At 37.8% G+C, this 17111-nt stretch overlaps 1 protein-coding gene across 1 annotated transcript in view; it reads right to left on the reverse strand.

Moving 5' to 3' along the window:
- The window catches only part of LOC112983998 (NAD(P) transhydrogenase, mitochondrial), a 46226-nt gene that overhangs the window by 11146 nt on the left and 17969 nt on the right, over nucleotides 1–17111 (reverse strand). Inside the window, exons 11-19 of the mRNA XM_064500504.1 lie at nucleotides 16626–16787; nucleotides 15599–15709; nucleotides 14490–14635; nucleotides 13238–13433; nucleotides 12381–12614; nucleotides 9631–9791; nucleotides 8728–8907; nucleotides 4245–4404; nucleotides 2820–2901 (exon numbers count right to left, since the gene is read on the reverse strand). Coding sequence (XP_064356574.1) covers nucleotides 2820–2901; nucleotides 4245–4404; nucleotides 8728–8907; nucleotides 9631–9791; nucleotides 12381–12614; nucleotides 13238–13433; nucleotides 14490–14635; nucleotides 15599–15709; nucleotides 16626–16787 — 1432 coding nt within the window. The remainder of the gene's footprint in view (nucleotides 1–2819; nucleotides 2902–4244; nucleotides 4405–8727; nucleotides 8908–9630; nucleotides 9792–12380; nucleotides 12615–13237; nucleotides 13434–14489; nucleotides 14636–15598; nucleotides 15710–16625; nucleotides 16788–17111) is intronic.

The raw sequence follows: 17111 nt of genomic DNA on the forward strand, positions 1-17111 counted from the left end.
AAGCAGTAATCCCTTATACCAGCGGGCTTAATAAAAATGAAGCTAGCCCACACAGAAGCTCTGAAAGGAAAGCAAAAAGCACAGGACACTGTCATCGCATTAGCCAAGAAAGGTTCCTTTGCTGCACAGCTAACAGGTCTTCAAAATTTTAAATGCAATTTGGACAAACATAGCTTTTATACTAAGCATGGGGAGATAAATTATAAGGAGAGTTGCTCCAGGAAGAAGAGGTATCAGCATACACCCTCACTTCTCATGTATGCTTATGTGTTTGCATTTGTGTATGCAACTTTATACATAAAATTGCAACATTCTGAGCTGACATTAACAAATAACTGTTGCTAAACCCTCCAACCACCCTGCTGTTATCCATCACAATACATGCTGTAAAAAACTGCAAAGAATTATATGCATCTTTGCTATGAGTTTGGAAAAATACTGAAGGAAAAAACAACAAAAGAAACACTAATTGCTAAAGTATTGATTCCAAAGCAAAGTCCCCATGTAGTTGAAATAAACACAAAGAAATCAGAGAATGAGTCTGACTAACCAGCATCTGTCCAAATATCTTTTTTCAAATGAAAACTGAGCCTTGACTAATTTTAAAATATTAAATTACCATAATTAGAAAATACTTTCCCAAACAATTAGCAAGAGAGACCATGATGCTAGCCATCCAGTGCTTTCAATACCTGCAAGTTTTATGAAAAAATGGAAGAAGGAAGAGACTTAAGGCCAATATTGGTACTTTAAAATTATCTCTGCTTTTTGTAACAGCATTCTAGCAGAATAAATCCACAAGACTGGCCACATGCACTCCAATAATCCATGCACTGCATGGAAAGACTCTTAAAACAGTACTGCTTGCAACAGCAAAAAACTTATGGGAGGTCAATAAAGGTAAGTCCAAGTAAGATGATTAAAAGATTAGACTATCTCTCATACAAGAAGAGGCTAAGAGAGCGGGAATTGTTCAGCCTGGAAAAGAGAAGGCTCAGGGGGATCTTATCAACATTTGTAAGTATCTGATGAGAGGAAGTAAGTAAGACTGAGCCAGACTCTTCTCAGTGTTGCCCAGTGACAGGACAAGAGGCAACAGGCATAAACTGAAATGTAGGAAATTCTGTCTGAACGTAAGAAAATGTTTTATTTTAATGGTTATTGAACACTGGAACAGATTGCTATGCGAGGTTCTGGAGTCTCCATCCCTGGAGATATTCAAAATCAGACTGGACAAGGTCTTAAGCAACCTGCTCTAGTTGCCGCTGCTTGGAGCAAGGGATTGGCTGGATCAGACGATCTCCAGAGTACCTTCCAACCTCAACCATTCTGTGAGTCTATGAAGATTCAGAATACATTAAAATAGTGACAAAAGTTTCTCTTCAAACTTTCCTGTCTTCAGTGGCTCCTTTCTGAACAAATCAGACTGTAGAAACCTTAAAAGCATTGTGTGAGAAAAGGCCACAGCCCTGACGCTTGGGAAGAGTCAAAAGCAAATCAGGAAACATATCCTATGGAAGCTAAAGTTGTGCTGTGAACATAAGCAGATTGACCTATGAGGACTTTTGAGGAATATATCAGACTAGAGATCTACTTTTAAGAGAGAAACTATGTGTACCAACTCCAAACTTAGAAGCTTCTGAGCATCTGCAAGATGCTTCTTATTGATAAACACTGAACGTCCTTAGCTATCCCATAGCGCAGGAGGGGTTAGGGGAAGAGTACAATATGCCAGGTAGAATGCTACTGCCCATACTTTTTACTACCACTACTGTGTAGTAGTAAGCATTGTTGCTGTAATTTATCCCAGTTGTTGCAAGTTATCCCAGGAAAGAACAGAGTTCTGCGTCCTTGGTGCAGACTTGATCTACTTTTCCATGTCATATTGGACTGACCCTAGCAAACACTTTCTCCATACTGCAGGAGGCCATCCTTTCCTGCCTCGCATTCAGGACTATTCCCATCACACCCTTCCAACTGTTCACCAGCAGTTTCACAAGCAGAGGGGTCAATTCCCTTCAAAAATTATGACCTTAAAAAGTTCTTCAGCTTAGAAAGCAACCTCCCTTAATGGATGCTGCTCTAAAAGGCAATTCAAAGGACTTAAGTTAGACCTGTTCTGTCTTTCCCTCCCTCCCTCTCTATTGACTACAAGCATAGAAAAGATTATTTTCTACGCACTGAGGTTAGCTTTTGTGATTACTCCTCACAGTAACATTTTTCCACAAAGCAGTTGCTTTAACAAAGATCTCCAAACTCCACCTGTAGAAAAAACAGCTGGCTGTTCTCTTGAACTGACTACAAACTACAATAAAATACATCTTTTCAAAATGCTTAACTGCTGGTTTTGCAGAAAAGCACTGCTATTTCTAAAGACAGACCATATCAAAAGAAGGAGCTAAGATTCCATACAAAAAAAGATTTTGTTGCTACAATAAAAAGTAACAAACTTAAGGCCATTCTTTTTGAGTGAACTTCAGCATGACACCAAACAAAAAAGGAAATAAAATTATTCTCCAACTTCTAGGGCTACTTCCAAAACCCAAATTTAACAAAAGCATAAACAGATCTTAATTCTCTGAAATTAGTAAGAGGCAGAAATACCTGCTAGGCTAAAGCATGAAGTTTCCAGATGTTCAGCTAGAGGTTAATAAGACTAGAACATTCCTCCAAATGATATTTCTCAGAGAGAGATCAGCATAAGAATGACTGCTGAAAAAAAAGTTAGACCCAAAACAGACTTGTGGGGGATTTTAATGCAATAAAGAAAATAAACAAAACAAAACACGGTAATACTTTTCAACAAGAAAAGTACTTACCTGACATTTTTCCCTTGCTCTCTCAACATCTTCACTAGATCTGCTATGGGGTACTGAGCTTTTGCTGCACACAGACCATAACCTGAAAGAAGTATATCCAAATTAAGCTATTTTTCTGTTTCAGCACAGACAGAATAGTTGCAAGAAATACATTTACCTTTCATATAAACAATCTCTCATCAAAAAAAAAATCAGATACTCATATATTCTCATGAGTTTCATCCCGACCACTGTAATTCATCTAATCTTTTTGGTCTCCTGACCAGTAACAGTACAGTGGCTTGACCAGTCAAGCTACACAAATAACTTATTTCAGCTTCACAGACATATGAATTCATTATTCTACCAGAAAAGGATATTTCAGATAGATGCATCAAAAAATTGGCACAGAGGCTACTATCAGATCACTTCAAGATCATGTGCTCAACAATGTTTTGCATCTCTCTATTGCAAATCTAGTAGCCAACTACAGCTTTTAGCAGCAAATAATATTTTAAGTTTTTCTATATTTGAATCATTTCAGTATAGCAATAATGCCTAGGAAAAGAGTACAGAGTATAGATTGTTAACATTTTCCTAAAACTTTAACTACAGGAATAAGAGACAAACTTCTTGAAGATGCGCATGAGCTTGTTTGAAACAAAAGTAGCTTTCCAAATTAGAACACTACCTAACCCACGCTTTTGTTGTTTAAAACTGAAAAATAAAATATGAGAAGACTTTAGTTTTAGCTTTTCCTTCTTCCTCATTTCAATGCTAAAATAAAATTTAACACAATAATTGTGCTATATAGCTGAAACAAAACACATCTTAAACTATTCACCATCTCGCTTAAGAGGAACAGGTGCTATTGAACCACATGAAGCCTATGGCTGACCTAAGAGTTATAGGGAACTCAGTGTATTGGTTTTGAGGGCCCCCTCCCCTTTTCCTTTTTTAATTCCAGTATTTATTGGATACTAACTTGGATTTAGATGTTTATCTGCAGGTTTCTCAATAAAGCAATGCAAAATTAAGCAAGTAAATTGTGCAAGAAGCACAAAAAGAAAATCCTCTATTGCAGTATCTTAACAGACAGACAATTTCTTACTGGGAACGCTGGCACTATGGTAGCGCTTGGAAACTCACAGCTGTACATAAAACTAACACCACATAACTTGTGAAACACAGCCCTTGTCCTGAAGAATTTAAAATCTAAGTAGGACAAAGTTTGTGAAGAGACACATGCAGAGAAAAATAAAGTGACATACACATCTACGCTAAGGAATGGCAACTAAACTGGGAACAAGAACAGACCTCCCACAACCCCTTCTGCGCTGCACACCTTTTATGCTGCTGCTATCTTACTACTGCAAAACGGATTATAGTTTCGTTTAAATGATACATCCTCTGAATGTCACACAGTATCAACCATGAGTGTCTTACCCGGGGTAATAATAATGCTACTGGCTTCCTTCATCATTTCAACTGCATTGTCCAAATTGATTTCTGTGTGGGTTCCAGTAATTTCCATGGGCTTCCCACCAGCTGTTGACGTGGTGCCATAGCCTCCTAGAATCACATTTGCAAGGGAACGGTTCATAGCCTGAAAGACAAGGGAGTTTTGATCAGCTAATGATGAAATCCAAGACCAAAAGAAGAGACATCCACAAAGCAAACTTCTAGAAATACCAAAACCTTCCTGACAGTAGTATTACTTTGTCTGCTAGGTTTAATTGCTCTTATAACTCAAAGCTTCTTAAAACAGACTCCTTAAAACAGAAACCTAAATTAAAATGATGGTAGCCAAACATCAGCTCCTAGCAACATCTGTCACACACGTAATAACAGATAATCATCATCTCCCCAGAGTAAAGCGGGGTGGGGGGAGAAAAGGGGAAACACTACCAACCTCAGCAAATACTGGTGACTTTTTGATCTGAAAGGGAGGAACATAAAAGAGTACATACTTGATGACACAGGTACTTTCCTGAGTTCTTGAGCAATTCAACATGTAAGCACATAACTGCTATATGACAGCATGGAAACTACATAGCTCTCACAGGTAGTACAGAAACAGAGCTCCTACAGCATCAAGCCAGAAAAGAGGAAAACAAGGCTAAACAGCTATATAAAGCTAACTCCATGCTAAATCAAAACAGAGTTTTAATGAACTCAGAGGGGTCAATATCTTACTGGCAGGGCACCGAGGGGAAACGAGATCTTAAAATAGGAGTTTCAAGAGGAGAACACATCCTGAGAATTCAGCTCTGTAGATGCATAGCTAGGGAAAACCCACTGGCTAAACCCTTTTACTGGCACATGTCCTAGTGAGTGGGGTCCTACAGCCATATCTGGCAATATTTGGAAGTAGGTAAAATTTGTAACTGCAGTCAGCAAAATTTTAGAAGCAGAAAAGGAACAAGAATAAATTAGTTCTTTAATTAAACATGTGTCATCCATCTGCTGTGCCAGGTCACAAACCACATCAAAATTTAAGAATCAATATGGAGATGCACACATACAAGCAAGAAGAAAAACCCACACAAAAGTATGCTTCCAAGTGTACAGTTTCCATTGACATGTCACATTATGCAACTCCAAAGGTTTTTGCTATAGCCTGAGAAGATGTGCCATTCTGTGAAATTCTTCATCTAGCAAATAAGCAACACCATCACAAAGATGTTAGAAGAACTTTTGTTTACACTGGGACATCATCAGTGCTTCAGCTACTATAAGGAAGGAGCACAACTGGGCCCAAATGCAGGCTCTCTGGAATCAGCATCTTTCCAGTGACTGCAATAGTTCACATCCTTTAAGAAACATTGCCTTTGATATGTATCACATTCTTAAATCTTTGCAGAGGAATACAGACTAGCAACAATACTATTACAGAAGTTAAACGTCAGGTAAGACAGTCTGGACAGAAAAAAGACACTCTTGAGATATTGCATACTCATTGGGGCTAACCTTACAAGAAGCAAAGCACTTTCAACACTCTTCTAAACCAACAAAAAAGAAAACAGTAAAAACAAACTCCTTAGAGATCAGCCAGGCCAAAGGGAAAAAAGAGTTCAAATATTATTAGACATCTGAGAATCCACGCAGGGCAAGCATGAGACTGAAGCACCCTTGCCTGGCTATGGGGAAGAGGAGGGAAGTCTGGGAAAAAGGGGGTGGTACAGAAGTCTTCAGGATGAGCCGAGACCTCTTTAAGCAACAATTAACCAACACAACTGAGGTCTACCTAGTATAGGGACAGCGTGGTAAATCTGCTATAGCCTCTACCATCTTGTTTACCACTACAAACCAGAAACAGATGAATAAGGTCCTGACTTCACCATTCACAGATAACCCAGCTACAAGCAGAGAGCCCTTTCTGCTGTGCATACACAGGTGATACTGCCCTGGAGCTTCCAGCCCAGGAAAAAATAAACCATTGATCCCTGAGAACATCAAGTCTTCTCACACCATACCATGCCCACATAAACAGCAGAGCTCATACAAGTAATGAACAGCATCCAAACTGTACGACTGTAACACGACTTGTCCCTTCTCTTGCTGTCCTAATTACCCACTCATCCTCTTCCTCGCCCACCATCCAATTAATGATTCCTCTTCTATCCGAAGCCTTTTCCCATCAAACATCCCCAAACACAGATTCTCATACTACATTTGCAATGATGAAGTATTCACTCTGCGAAAAACAGGGAGAAGGATGTGGTAATACAATCAAATAATCTGAAAAGAACAGGTTGCGTCCATGCTGTAAAAGCCGCCCCGCTTCATGAGATGAGGATCTAACAGTACACACCTTTGCTTTTCTGTTTTGAAGTTAAAGTCTTGTCCTTAATTCACCCTACTAATAGCCACAAAAGGTGGGCGGGTGGAAATAAAAAAAAATAAAGACATCAAACAGATATGAGTGCAAAAATTTTAAGAGATTATACGAATACATTTTGGGCAATTTTATCAACTCATGTAAAAGCTTTAAGAGTTTACCTGAATAGGTTTTGGATGATTAAGCTACAGTTTTATCACAAAAAGGTTATTAAAAATGTAAGAGGAATGTTTTAACCATTACAAAACACCTCATCTGAACTAGATAAGTTTCAAAAATACGCTGTTTCGGATGGAAATCATATGTTTGGGGGGGGGGGGGGCGAAGGGCATGCGACAGACACGTGTTGCTTCCATAGCACAGGTTTTAACAACCTAAAATAGGCAGCCTATTGGCACACTGGAGCAGTTTTTCTGCTGAAATGCAGCTTGAAGACAAAGATGCTGCACCCCTTGGTTATAATAATGTTTTTTATAAGTAACAGTTTCCATTAATGGAAGTAGAGTCGAAAAGAATAACGCTGCGGGAGAAAGTTATTCTGCTTATTGTGCAGAAATACAAACTGTTTTCAATTACACTGACTGTTTGACTACAATTGTCTAAGCTGAGCTTAGAGAAGATCTCCTGAATTTTATCTCAAAAACTAAACTTAAGTTTGAGAAAACCATAGGTGAACCCCTCCACCACAACATAACTATTTTGTGAATTACAATGCCAGGCTTTGAATTTACATAGGCTCCTCCAAACAAAAGATACCAGTATCTCTAAACTTTCTGTGAGTGCAAACTGAGAGGAGCTAACAATAAAAATAAAAATTGTAAAATTTTAAAAAAGTAAATAGGACAGGAAAAGAAAATTGAAGCTATACAGCGAGTATCCTACTGATAAATGCATATCTAACGGATTACATTTTTATCAAGCCTTTTTCCAGTTACTTGCAAGAATCTGATCTTCACTTTAAAGAACATACCTTTTATAGCTACATTGTCCCATAAGCATCTACTTTCTACTGATATGGACTAAATTGCCAACTATACACAAAAAAGAAAAGCAAGTGTCCCATATGCCACATAATCTGATTTGCTTTTGAGAAGGACATACAAGATGTGCAGAAAAAAAAAAAAGACTTAAAATTCCCGCTGTGGATTGTCCATTTGAACTCACCACTATGAAGTAGTACAAAAATACTTTTTTAAGCTTTTCTAAAATTTGTCAAGAGAGACAATAATAACTACACAGAACATTCCCTATGTGACACTATTTTAACAGCGGAGACAGTAAAGGAAGGCAGTCATGGCTGATCATAGGAAAATATCGGGATAATAGGACAGTGACGCTGATCACAAAGAAATGCAAGAGCAAAAGGTGAAACAGAATTACACAGCAGAGAATCAGTTTACCAGCTGTTGCGTTATAAGCACTTTTCTTGAAGTCACTACCCCCTCCATCTTGGAGAATAAAAGGGAAACACACAGGAAAGAAAGAGACTTCTCTGCAAGTGTTCCAGAAAAACAGACCATCACTAGTACTGAAACATGATTACATAGAGAGTTTAAATTTGTTCTGACACAGAAATTGGTATCAGTAATACATTAATGCAAGCCTGCTGCCACCCCCTGGTACTTCAAAGTAACTGTTCTCTAAACAAAGTATTTAGCACACTTTGCTACGCTTCAAAAAACAAAGTTTAAAGTTAATCTCTAATCAAACCACATACTGCAGGTTTCGTAGGAACTCACTATTGAAAATATTTTCTGCTGATAAAGCAACAAAGTCTTAACCGTAACAACACTGCAGAGTGACATGATTAGACAGTCGAGCACATGTAACCATACCTATCTGGGTTTAGATTCAGACAGAACACCCAAGTCAGTGTAAAGGACTTCCTCAATTTCACTGAGATTTGAAGCATCTCTCCAAAGCCAAAGAGGTATGACTTACATCCAGTCCAACAATTTCCACCACAAACTTTCTTGTCTCTAAACACCTAGTAGTCTGGTCTTCCAACTGCTTATCTTCTTAGCAAACATTTTGAGTAAGGTTTTACACTATTTGGTAAAACAAGCACAGTTTCTGTTCAGTTCTTACCACACACATGATGTAAGAGAGGATGGCCCCAGAGGAGCCAATGAGTGCACCGACGACGGTCAACAAGTTGTTGTTCAGTAGGAAGCCCTCAGCACACAAAGCCCATCCAGAATAACTGTTCAGGACAGTAATAACTACAGGCATGTCAGCACCTCCAATAGCTGCTGTTAAAGTGACACCCTGGAAAGGAAAGAAAATACACACTTCAATATAAGCTATAAATGCAAAGAAGATAGTCTGTCTGCAGCATTAAAAAAATAAAAATGTAGTTACGTAGAAAATATCTGGGCTCATTATTACATAAGAGAGATCAAGTTGTGGCCTGAGCACAGCACTTATTGATTCCACCTAGTAAGCGGGGACAGGAAAGCACTCCACTATCCTCACCCCACATAAATTCACTACTTTTACTCACAAAAAAAAAAAATCCCACCAGCTCCGTGGAACTGTTCACACCAGTAAGTTATTCATACTGAATAGTTTTTGCAAGACTCTGCCTATAGCATGGTAATATTCAGGGAAAACATTGTAACAGCTGGAGTAAGTGTGGGAGGGAAGCATGGGGATAACTTTATTAAGTTATCATGATGATCTGTACATCCAATACTCTTATAATTGTTTTAATGATGAACTTTTTGGAAAGTCTTTTAAAACTCAGTTTGTCATATAAAAGGTTCCACTGAGTCATAGCTGCAAAAAGGAATTACATAAATACATGCCTGTTCTTCAGAACAGTTCTGTTTTAGGAAAGTCATTTGCTACTTGCTAGTAAAGTTAACTGACTGGCACCATGATGGTGACTCAAGACAGTAAAATACAATCATTAAGGGAAGGGAGATTTGGAAAGCTGAAGAACAAACTGTTTGCACAGTATGCTCTACCTCCTACAGTTCCCCAACTTACCATTATGGCTGAGAGTGCTGACACAGAACCTAAACAAGTAATTCCCGTAGTGTAACTAGGATCAATCATGTATGGAACCATTCCGCCAATGCTGGCAGCCAGCAACCCTGCATTCAATGCATGTCGACCAGGCAAGAGCAGTGGTGCAGAATTCAAGATACCTGCAATCAAATGCATTATCATATTCAGAGATTAATATATACATGCAGGAGAACCTGTCTGTTGCCACAGAGAAGACCAAATATCTCAGCAAAAGAAAATTAAAAAAAGAAAAGAAAACAGGAAAGAAGAGATAAAACAAGTTAGCTGAAGCCGTGACCTCATGCTGACTCAGTACTGCAACAACACACATTCAGACATTATCCCAGACTCTCAACTTTAACTCTGGTTTCACTCCCTAATCTCTCTCAAATGATTAACAATAATCTATCACAAAGATCTGTTTTCTTCCCAAAAAACTTTTTTTTTCTTTTTTTTTTTTTCTTTAAACTTATATTCTGGCCTCAAATCCTTCCATGCAGTACAAAACGTGACTACATAGAAAACCTGAAATTAGAGTTATCCTACTATTAAAAAAGTCCAAAACACAGATAAAGAAGTATGGGCAAAACAAGTTTGTAAAGAAATGAATATAGTCACTTATCATATGATATACATTTGAGCACACTAAGAGAACTTATAAGAAATCCTATCAACTACTAGTTGTAGTACAGCCTGGAAGCATCTTAAATTCCCTTTGCTAGTCAGGGCAGAGTGTTTGAAACGCAGTATCCATACTTGTGAAAAAGCTACTTTGGTCAGCTTTTCCTGGAAAACAGCTTTATTCTGAACTCTATTTTTGCCAGAATGTGTGTGTGGAGGGGGGTGGTCTTCTACTGAAAACACTAAGACATTTCATAGGGATGTTCATAAGGAATCTAGAAGCTGTGTATCCAAACAGGTGGTCAACACTGCCCGCATTTTAGCTCTAACATGCCTAGCACAAGGAAGTCTAAGATCAGAGTCGGAAGCTATTTATGTAACACATATTTCCTCTTTCATATCCTGCTCAGAAGTTACAAAAACTGAAATAAATTTTAGCACTACACAGATCTGAACGATTCAAGACTTGCATCAACACCAACTCGAGTCTCATTTTTCTACACATAAACAATAAGAGTCTTTAAAAATACAGCTGTTTCTACTAATGCTTTAGTTCCCTGTGGTATTGAAAGAAAACCTTGTAAGAGGAAGAGGTTGAAGACATTTACCCTCCTCATTCCTTTCAAAAAGCCTTTCTTTTTCCCCTCTCCTTTTTTTAATATCTAGCACTAGCAACTAAGAATATCACATCTCTTCTTGAGTATCTCTTGAGTGGTTCAAAGGAACTAGTTTGACAAACAGAAGGAGGACAGTGTCAACTGATAGCTATGTACTCACTTTTAAGTGTTAAATTATACCCTGGCATAAAAACACATTAATACAAAAATCCCTTCCTACCCAGCTGGTCATCTTCCTCTTTTCAAATGCTTTAATTTCACCAGTTCCCTCAGTCAGACGGATCTAGATTAAGATCTATCACATTATGCAAATGTTGGCAGGGAATTCAGGGGAAGAGAGATTTGTGGGTATTTGCATGGTTCAGTTTAAAAGGACAAACACAGATTTGTTTTCACCTCCTGGCTTTTTGTTGTTGTTACAGAACAGCTCTAGCTGACCTAGCTTGAGCAGGGAGGGTTGAACTAGATGATCTCCAGAGGTCCTTTCCAACTTCAACCATTCTGCAATTTTGTAAATAGAATGGATTGGATGATTTAAAGTGAGGCAGTCCTAACTGATACTGCAAAAGTATTTCTCTAAAGGAAGCCTGCAATGCAAAGAAGAGAACTCCATAAACACTAGTGATGCTCACTGAGTCCATGGCTTCAGTTAAAACATCTGCTCAGGAAGATTAAGTTGTAATTACAAGAGTTCAATAAGATAAAATAGAGAAACAGTGTCAGGCACTCTCTCTTAAACAACAACTCTTAAAAAAAAAAAACAAAAAAAACCACAAACACACAAACACACAAACACACAAACACACAAACACACAAACACACAAACACACAAACACACAAACACACAAACACACAAACACACAAACACACAAACACACAAACACACAAACACACAAACACACAAACACACAAACACACAAACACACACCAAAAAAAAAAAAAACACACAACAACACACCAAAAAAAAAAAAAAAACACACAACAACACACCAAAAAAAAAAAAAAACACACAACAACACACCAAAAAAAAAAAAAACACACAACAACACACCAAAAAAAAAAAAAAACACACAACAACACACCAAAAAAAAAAAAAAACACACAACAACACACCAAAAAAAAAAAAAACACACAACAACACCAAAAAAACCCAAAACAAACCAAAAAAACAAAAAAAACCACCCCACCACCACACACTTGTTTCTAGACAAGAAGAGTTGAAAGAAGTTTATATGATTTGGTAATTAATAGCAATAACAGGACCAAACACTGAATACAAACCATCCATAAAGTTAGTACACAAAGCAGGAACAGAATTTAAAAGAGAAAGTACAGTCAGAAGAATTACAAGAATTAAACATAACATTTACCTGATGCAAAATACAAGGTTTCTTTCCAGCTACACAGCAGTCTAAAGGCAGAGCTAAAGCCTAGAAGAAAAACACTTAGAAAAAATAATAATAATACTTAGTTCTGAATGGAAGGTCTTACCTTGCAGTTTTCCATAAGCAACAAGAGAGCCACTGAAAGTGACTCCACCAATGTATGTTCCAAGGTATGCTACAATCTTGGTGAGGTTTGCAGCTGGATCAGTAGCAAAGTGAGGATACTCAATCATGTATTCTGCAACACAGGTGAGAACAGCAGCCAAACCCACCAAACTATGGAAAGCAGCAACTAGCTGAGGCAAATCTGAAATTTGGATGCGTTTAGCAATTGTCAAACCTATTGAAAGATGAAGACAGAAAGGAAGTGTTACAACACATAATTAAACTGTGCAATCAAGAACTGCTGCATTTGCAATGTGCAGTCAATACATGCACACATATACTGCCTCTAACAGAAACATTTGTTCTAGGCTTTAAATTGCTGTCTACAGCATTTAACTGAAAGATGCATATCTATTTTGTGCAATGAAGACAGCATACAAATTAGAAAGAAGATTAAAGTGTATGAAGTACTAAGAAGTTTCATTAAGTATTGGGAAATCCAACATTTTCTATGAAGACAGCACAGTATGAAAAAGAGAATTTGACAGTATTCAGTCAATTAAACTTGAGCATGGGCTTGGGCATACAAACCTGTGCATGTTCAGTTTTCCTAACCATTATAGAGAAACTATGCATTCCTGATTTCCTACTTGTCCCCCCTTTCTTTGCTGCATCCTGATGCATTAATAAAAGCCCTGCGATTTATGATTCTTCGATGCATGTACTTGCAAAAACAACATAAGCAAGTCATAAACGTAAGTTTGTCATTTTACCTATGATCTATACAATACTATGCATATAGAAAGCCTACATGAATGCACACATAGTGCATGTAAAAAAAAATTGTAATATACATACCTATGGTACCACCAAGTGCCATTGCACCTGACATCTGAGCCAACAACTCAGGTGATGGTTTAAGGCCTCCAAGAGTTGCTGCTATACCTCCAGCAACACCTATCATACCCAAAGCATTGCCAAGACGAGCAGTTCCTTGGGTGGACAGACCAGCCAGGGCACCAACACAGCATAAGCCTGAGGCCAGATACACCATCTTTAAAATAAGGAAGACAGGTATGTATATATGAAGTAGAGGCATACAGTGCATAATATACAATTATTAAAATCTTTCCCATTATTACACAAAAGGGGCAGATTTCTCCTGGATGTGTATAACTCTCCAAGTTACTTGTTCTTAACTGAAGTAGAAGTCAGACTAAGAAACTGTCATAATAGATGCGATTTTGGCCAATTAAAATGTGACATCTATTAAAACGTTTTCCTTTTGTTTCATGACCTTAGTTCATCTGTATTGTGAAAACCAAATTTGAGTCAAACCAACCTTCCTCTAAGTTCAGAAGCAAATTTTTCTTTAGTACAATCCAATTAGTACTGGCATCAAAGTTCAACTGTTCTAATTGTTGTAAGAATAGTCTTGGAATTTACTTATGATGAATCTGAACTCCTGTTTTCAAAAAAAAAAAAAATAATAAGCAAACTTAAATGAACTGAGCTGTGCATAACATCCAGATCACTTAAAAGACACATACACAACCCAGTGCTTGTAATGTATTACAAGCCCCCAGGATAAAGCTGTGCTTGGATTCACTTCTTTCCAAACACATAAGGTAACACATCTTCATTTTGCTACCTACTGAAACAAATACAAAAAGTGTACCACTAGAGACGCAAGAAGTACAATCTCTGTATACCCGTCTGTGATGAAATTCTACCCCATCCCATCCAAATGCTGCATCTCCCTCAACCGTCACTCCAAGTTGAACTTTTAAAAACTTTTAAACCTAAGACTGGTTTCTGTACTCATTTTAATATTTAAGGGTGTAATTTAGGAATTGTCCAATAAATAATACAGTACCAGCCACTTAAGAAAAAATTTTTCTAGAAGCTTTTAAAATGTGCAGATTCAGCATTTAGGGCATGACTGCAGCTTTAATCAACTTCAGACTGGTCTTGTGGGAGTAAGTAGCTGATGAAGAGACCATAAATAATTTGCTATTTAATAAGCTCAACAGAGCAAGCATTGCAGAAACCTGTCGTGCTGTGAACAGCAGGCTCAGTGCCAAAAAGAGGCTAAGCACGAAGTACTTACCTGTTCAATATTATAGCCACCACTGAGAGCAGCTGCATAGCCTCCTACAAATACACCACCAGGAAGCAGGTACAAGTAGTTGTACTCAGGAGGATCTGTGGGACGTTTGAACATATCCAGCATTCTCTGCGTAACTAGAAACCCACCTGCCCAAAGAAAAAAAAGAAACACACCAATTTTACAAACAGAAGATCTGAAACTAAGCACATGCCAAACTATGAGAAGTAAACCACATGGAGAGAAGTAAACAACTGACAACAAGAAAGCCTTTGAAAAGCTAGTAAGTTGGAGATCCAGCATGAGACAAATGTGAAATTATGGTGAGAGTCTGTTTTTCTCCTTAGCTGATAGAAGGAATTCAAAGGAGGAGTTTGAGAGCCCAGAGGGCTTGCTCTAGCTCCATACTCTACAAACAGGAGGAACTTTCCTATTTCTTTTAGGTGGCTTGCTTCTTTGCTCGTGATCCCAACTATTTTCCTCCTCAGAAACACGCACTGTATTATATCAAAGACTCTTCACCCATGACATGTTTCCATAGCACAGCCAGAATGCATCACATGCCTCAGAAGTCCACAATGGAAATTCTGCAGGAGGTGTTTTCTGATCTTGTTATCAAAATGCTGACTATGGGGTACAGCTTTGTTTACGACTCTGCTCTTTTCCCTGTCTACCCCAGCTAGAAAACAATATTTATAAGTCATGTGGCTCAATTTCACTTTTTTTTTTTTTTAATTATAAAGCTACATCTTTTGAAGATTGAGCAAACAGAATTTTGTTCTATGCCACTGGCATATTTTGCAAGTGAAACAGGAATACAAGGACAAATGCAGTACCATCTCTGGATAAACGGGAAGAGATCTCATACAGTCATCACCCAAAGGATGTTCTAAAAGATAAAAAAACATTTAAATGCCTCCCAAAAAAGAGGTTACTTCATGAAGTGTGAGAACCAGATATTCTAACTACTATGGAAACCTTTTTTTATTATTTTGTCTCAGATCCTACTTCCAGAATAGTGTTTCTCAAATCTATACACTTAAGGAACTAAAAGAAATAAATGAATTACACAAGTGCTTTAAGTTACCTTCAGAAAAAACTAACACTTATACCTGCAATATTGACTGACGAGATAAAGGCAGAAAGCACCGCCAGACTTTGAGGAGCATTTTCAGGTATATAGTGTCCTCCCATCAATACCAGCCCACCAACTGCAGTTAGTCCTATTTAAAAGAGGAAGGAGTTACTGAACATAAACAGATTCACAATTATAGCAAGCTTCCTTTCAACTGTCAAGCAGATACTAGTTAATTCAAATTTCGTACTGTACTCTCCACATTACTATCTAAACGAAGACTGCCACAAGCTTTCTTTTTTTCCCCCTCAGTAATAAAAACATGTTTCAAAACAAAAAAAATATTATATGAATGCAGTTTTGAAGTGCTGTCCCTCAAGGGGGGGGGGAGGGGAGGGGAAGGTGATGAGCTGAAAACAATTTGTTTTCAAACAGGCAACTAGAATTCAGAACTGGTCAACTCTGATTTCATTATTCAAATTGCAAAAGACCATGCCAGTCTGATAGAAATTATACAGTAGAAAAGACCAACTCATGTTGATCATCAGATCAAGTACTCAAGTTTTTTTGTTTGTTTTTGAAAACGAGTGAAACTTATAAATCTTACAGGTCACTGTTGGGAAATCCCCAACCCCCCAAAAAATCACATGCTTTGAGGAGAGACAAGGAAGGAAGCAAGCAAGCAACCAAGAAAGGGAAGTTATTTTAGGGGCAAAATTTTGGAGAGACTGGAAGAAAGATGTATTGTGTGTTGTACAAAAGGGGAGACTGCAGCACACCAAGTAAAACAAGCTTTACGCCAGATGCTTTAAGAGTGGAAAATTACTTATAAAGATCAAGAATACGCAGCACCACGTTCTCCTTTCTTTTGAAAAACATACTCTTTGGAAGAGTATGCTTCAGATGTCATTACTATTTATGAAAGTAAACTCAGAGGTGCAAAGTAGTACTAGGCTTTTTAGAATTTTATAAGCTATAGTACTAAAATTTTGCCTAAAGTTCAAGTGAAAGGAGCTGTGCCTACCTCACACAGAAAACGAGCAATTCTGTAAACAGCTACTTACCTGAAATAGCATTAGTCACTGACATAAGTGGAGAGTGAAGAGCAGGAGTCACGCCCCAAACTGTATGGTACCCCACTATTCCAGCTAGGCCAAACGTCGTCACCATTTGTGTGAAAGCAGCATTTGGAGCTAAAATGCCCAGTCCTAACATGCTAGCTAAACCTAGAAAAAAAACATAGTAAAGCTTTTCAGAGACTTCTGAATAGTTTCTTACATTTAAGCTCTGTACAACATTAGTCCAGTATTGAGCTAAATGCAAAACAGAGTTGCCAAGATCAGATGGATTGTCTTTGTCTAGTACAAGGCTCTAAAGGTGCTAGTGTTTCTTTTAAAAATAGAAAATAAATACATAAACACGATGCAGCCACTTTTGTTACGCATGCACATAAGTGGCAAGGATAGTTTTCTTCCCTAACACTGCCTCCTGTTCCTCTCCTCTTCTGTAACAAAAACACAGAAGAGTCACAATCATGTTAAGATACTACT

Source organism: Dromaius novaehollandiae, chromosome W (assembly GCF_036370855.1).
Source record: "Dromaius novaehollandiae isolate bDroNov1 chromosome W, bDroNov1.hap1, whole genome shotgun sequence".
In the NCBI taxonomy this organism is placed as follows: Eukaryota; Metazoa; Chordata; class Aves; order Casuariiformes; family Dromaiidae; genus Dromaius; species Dromaius novaehollandiae.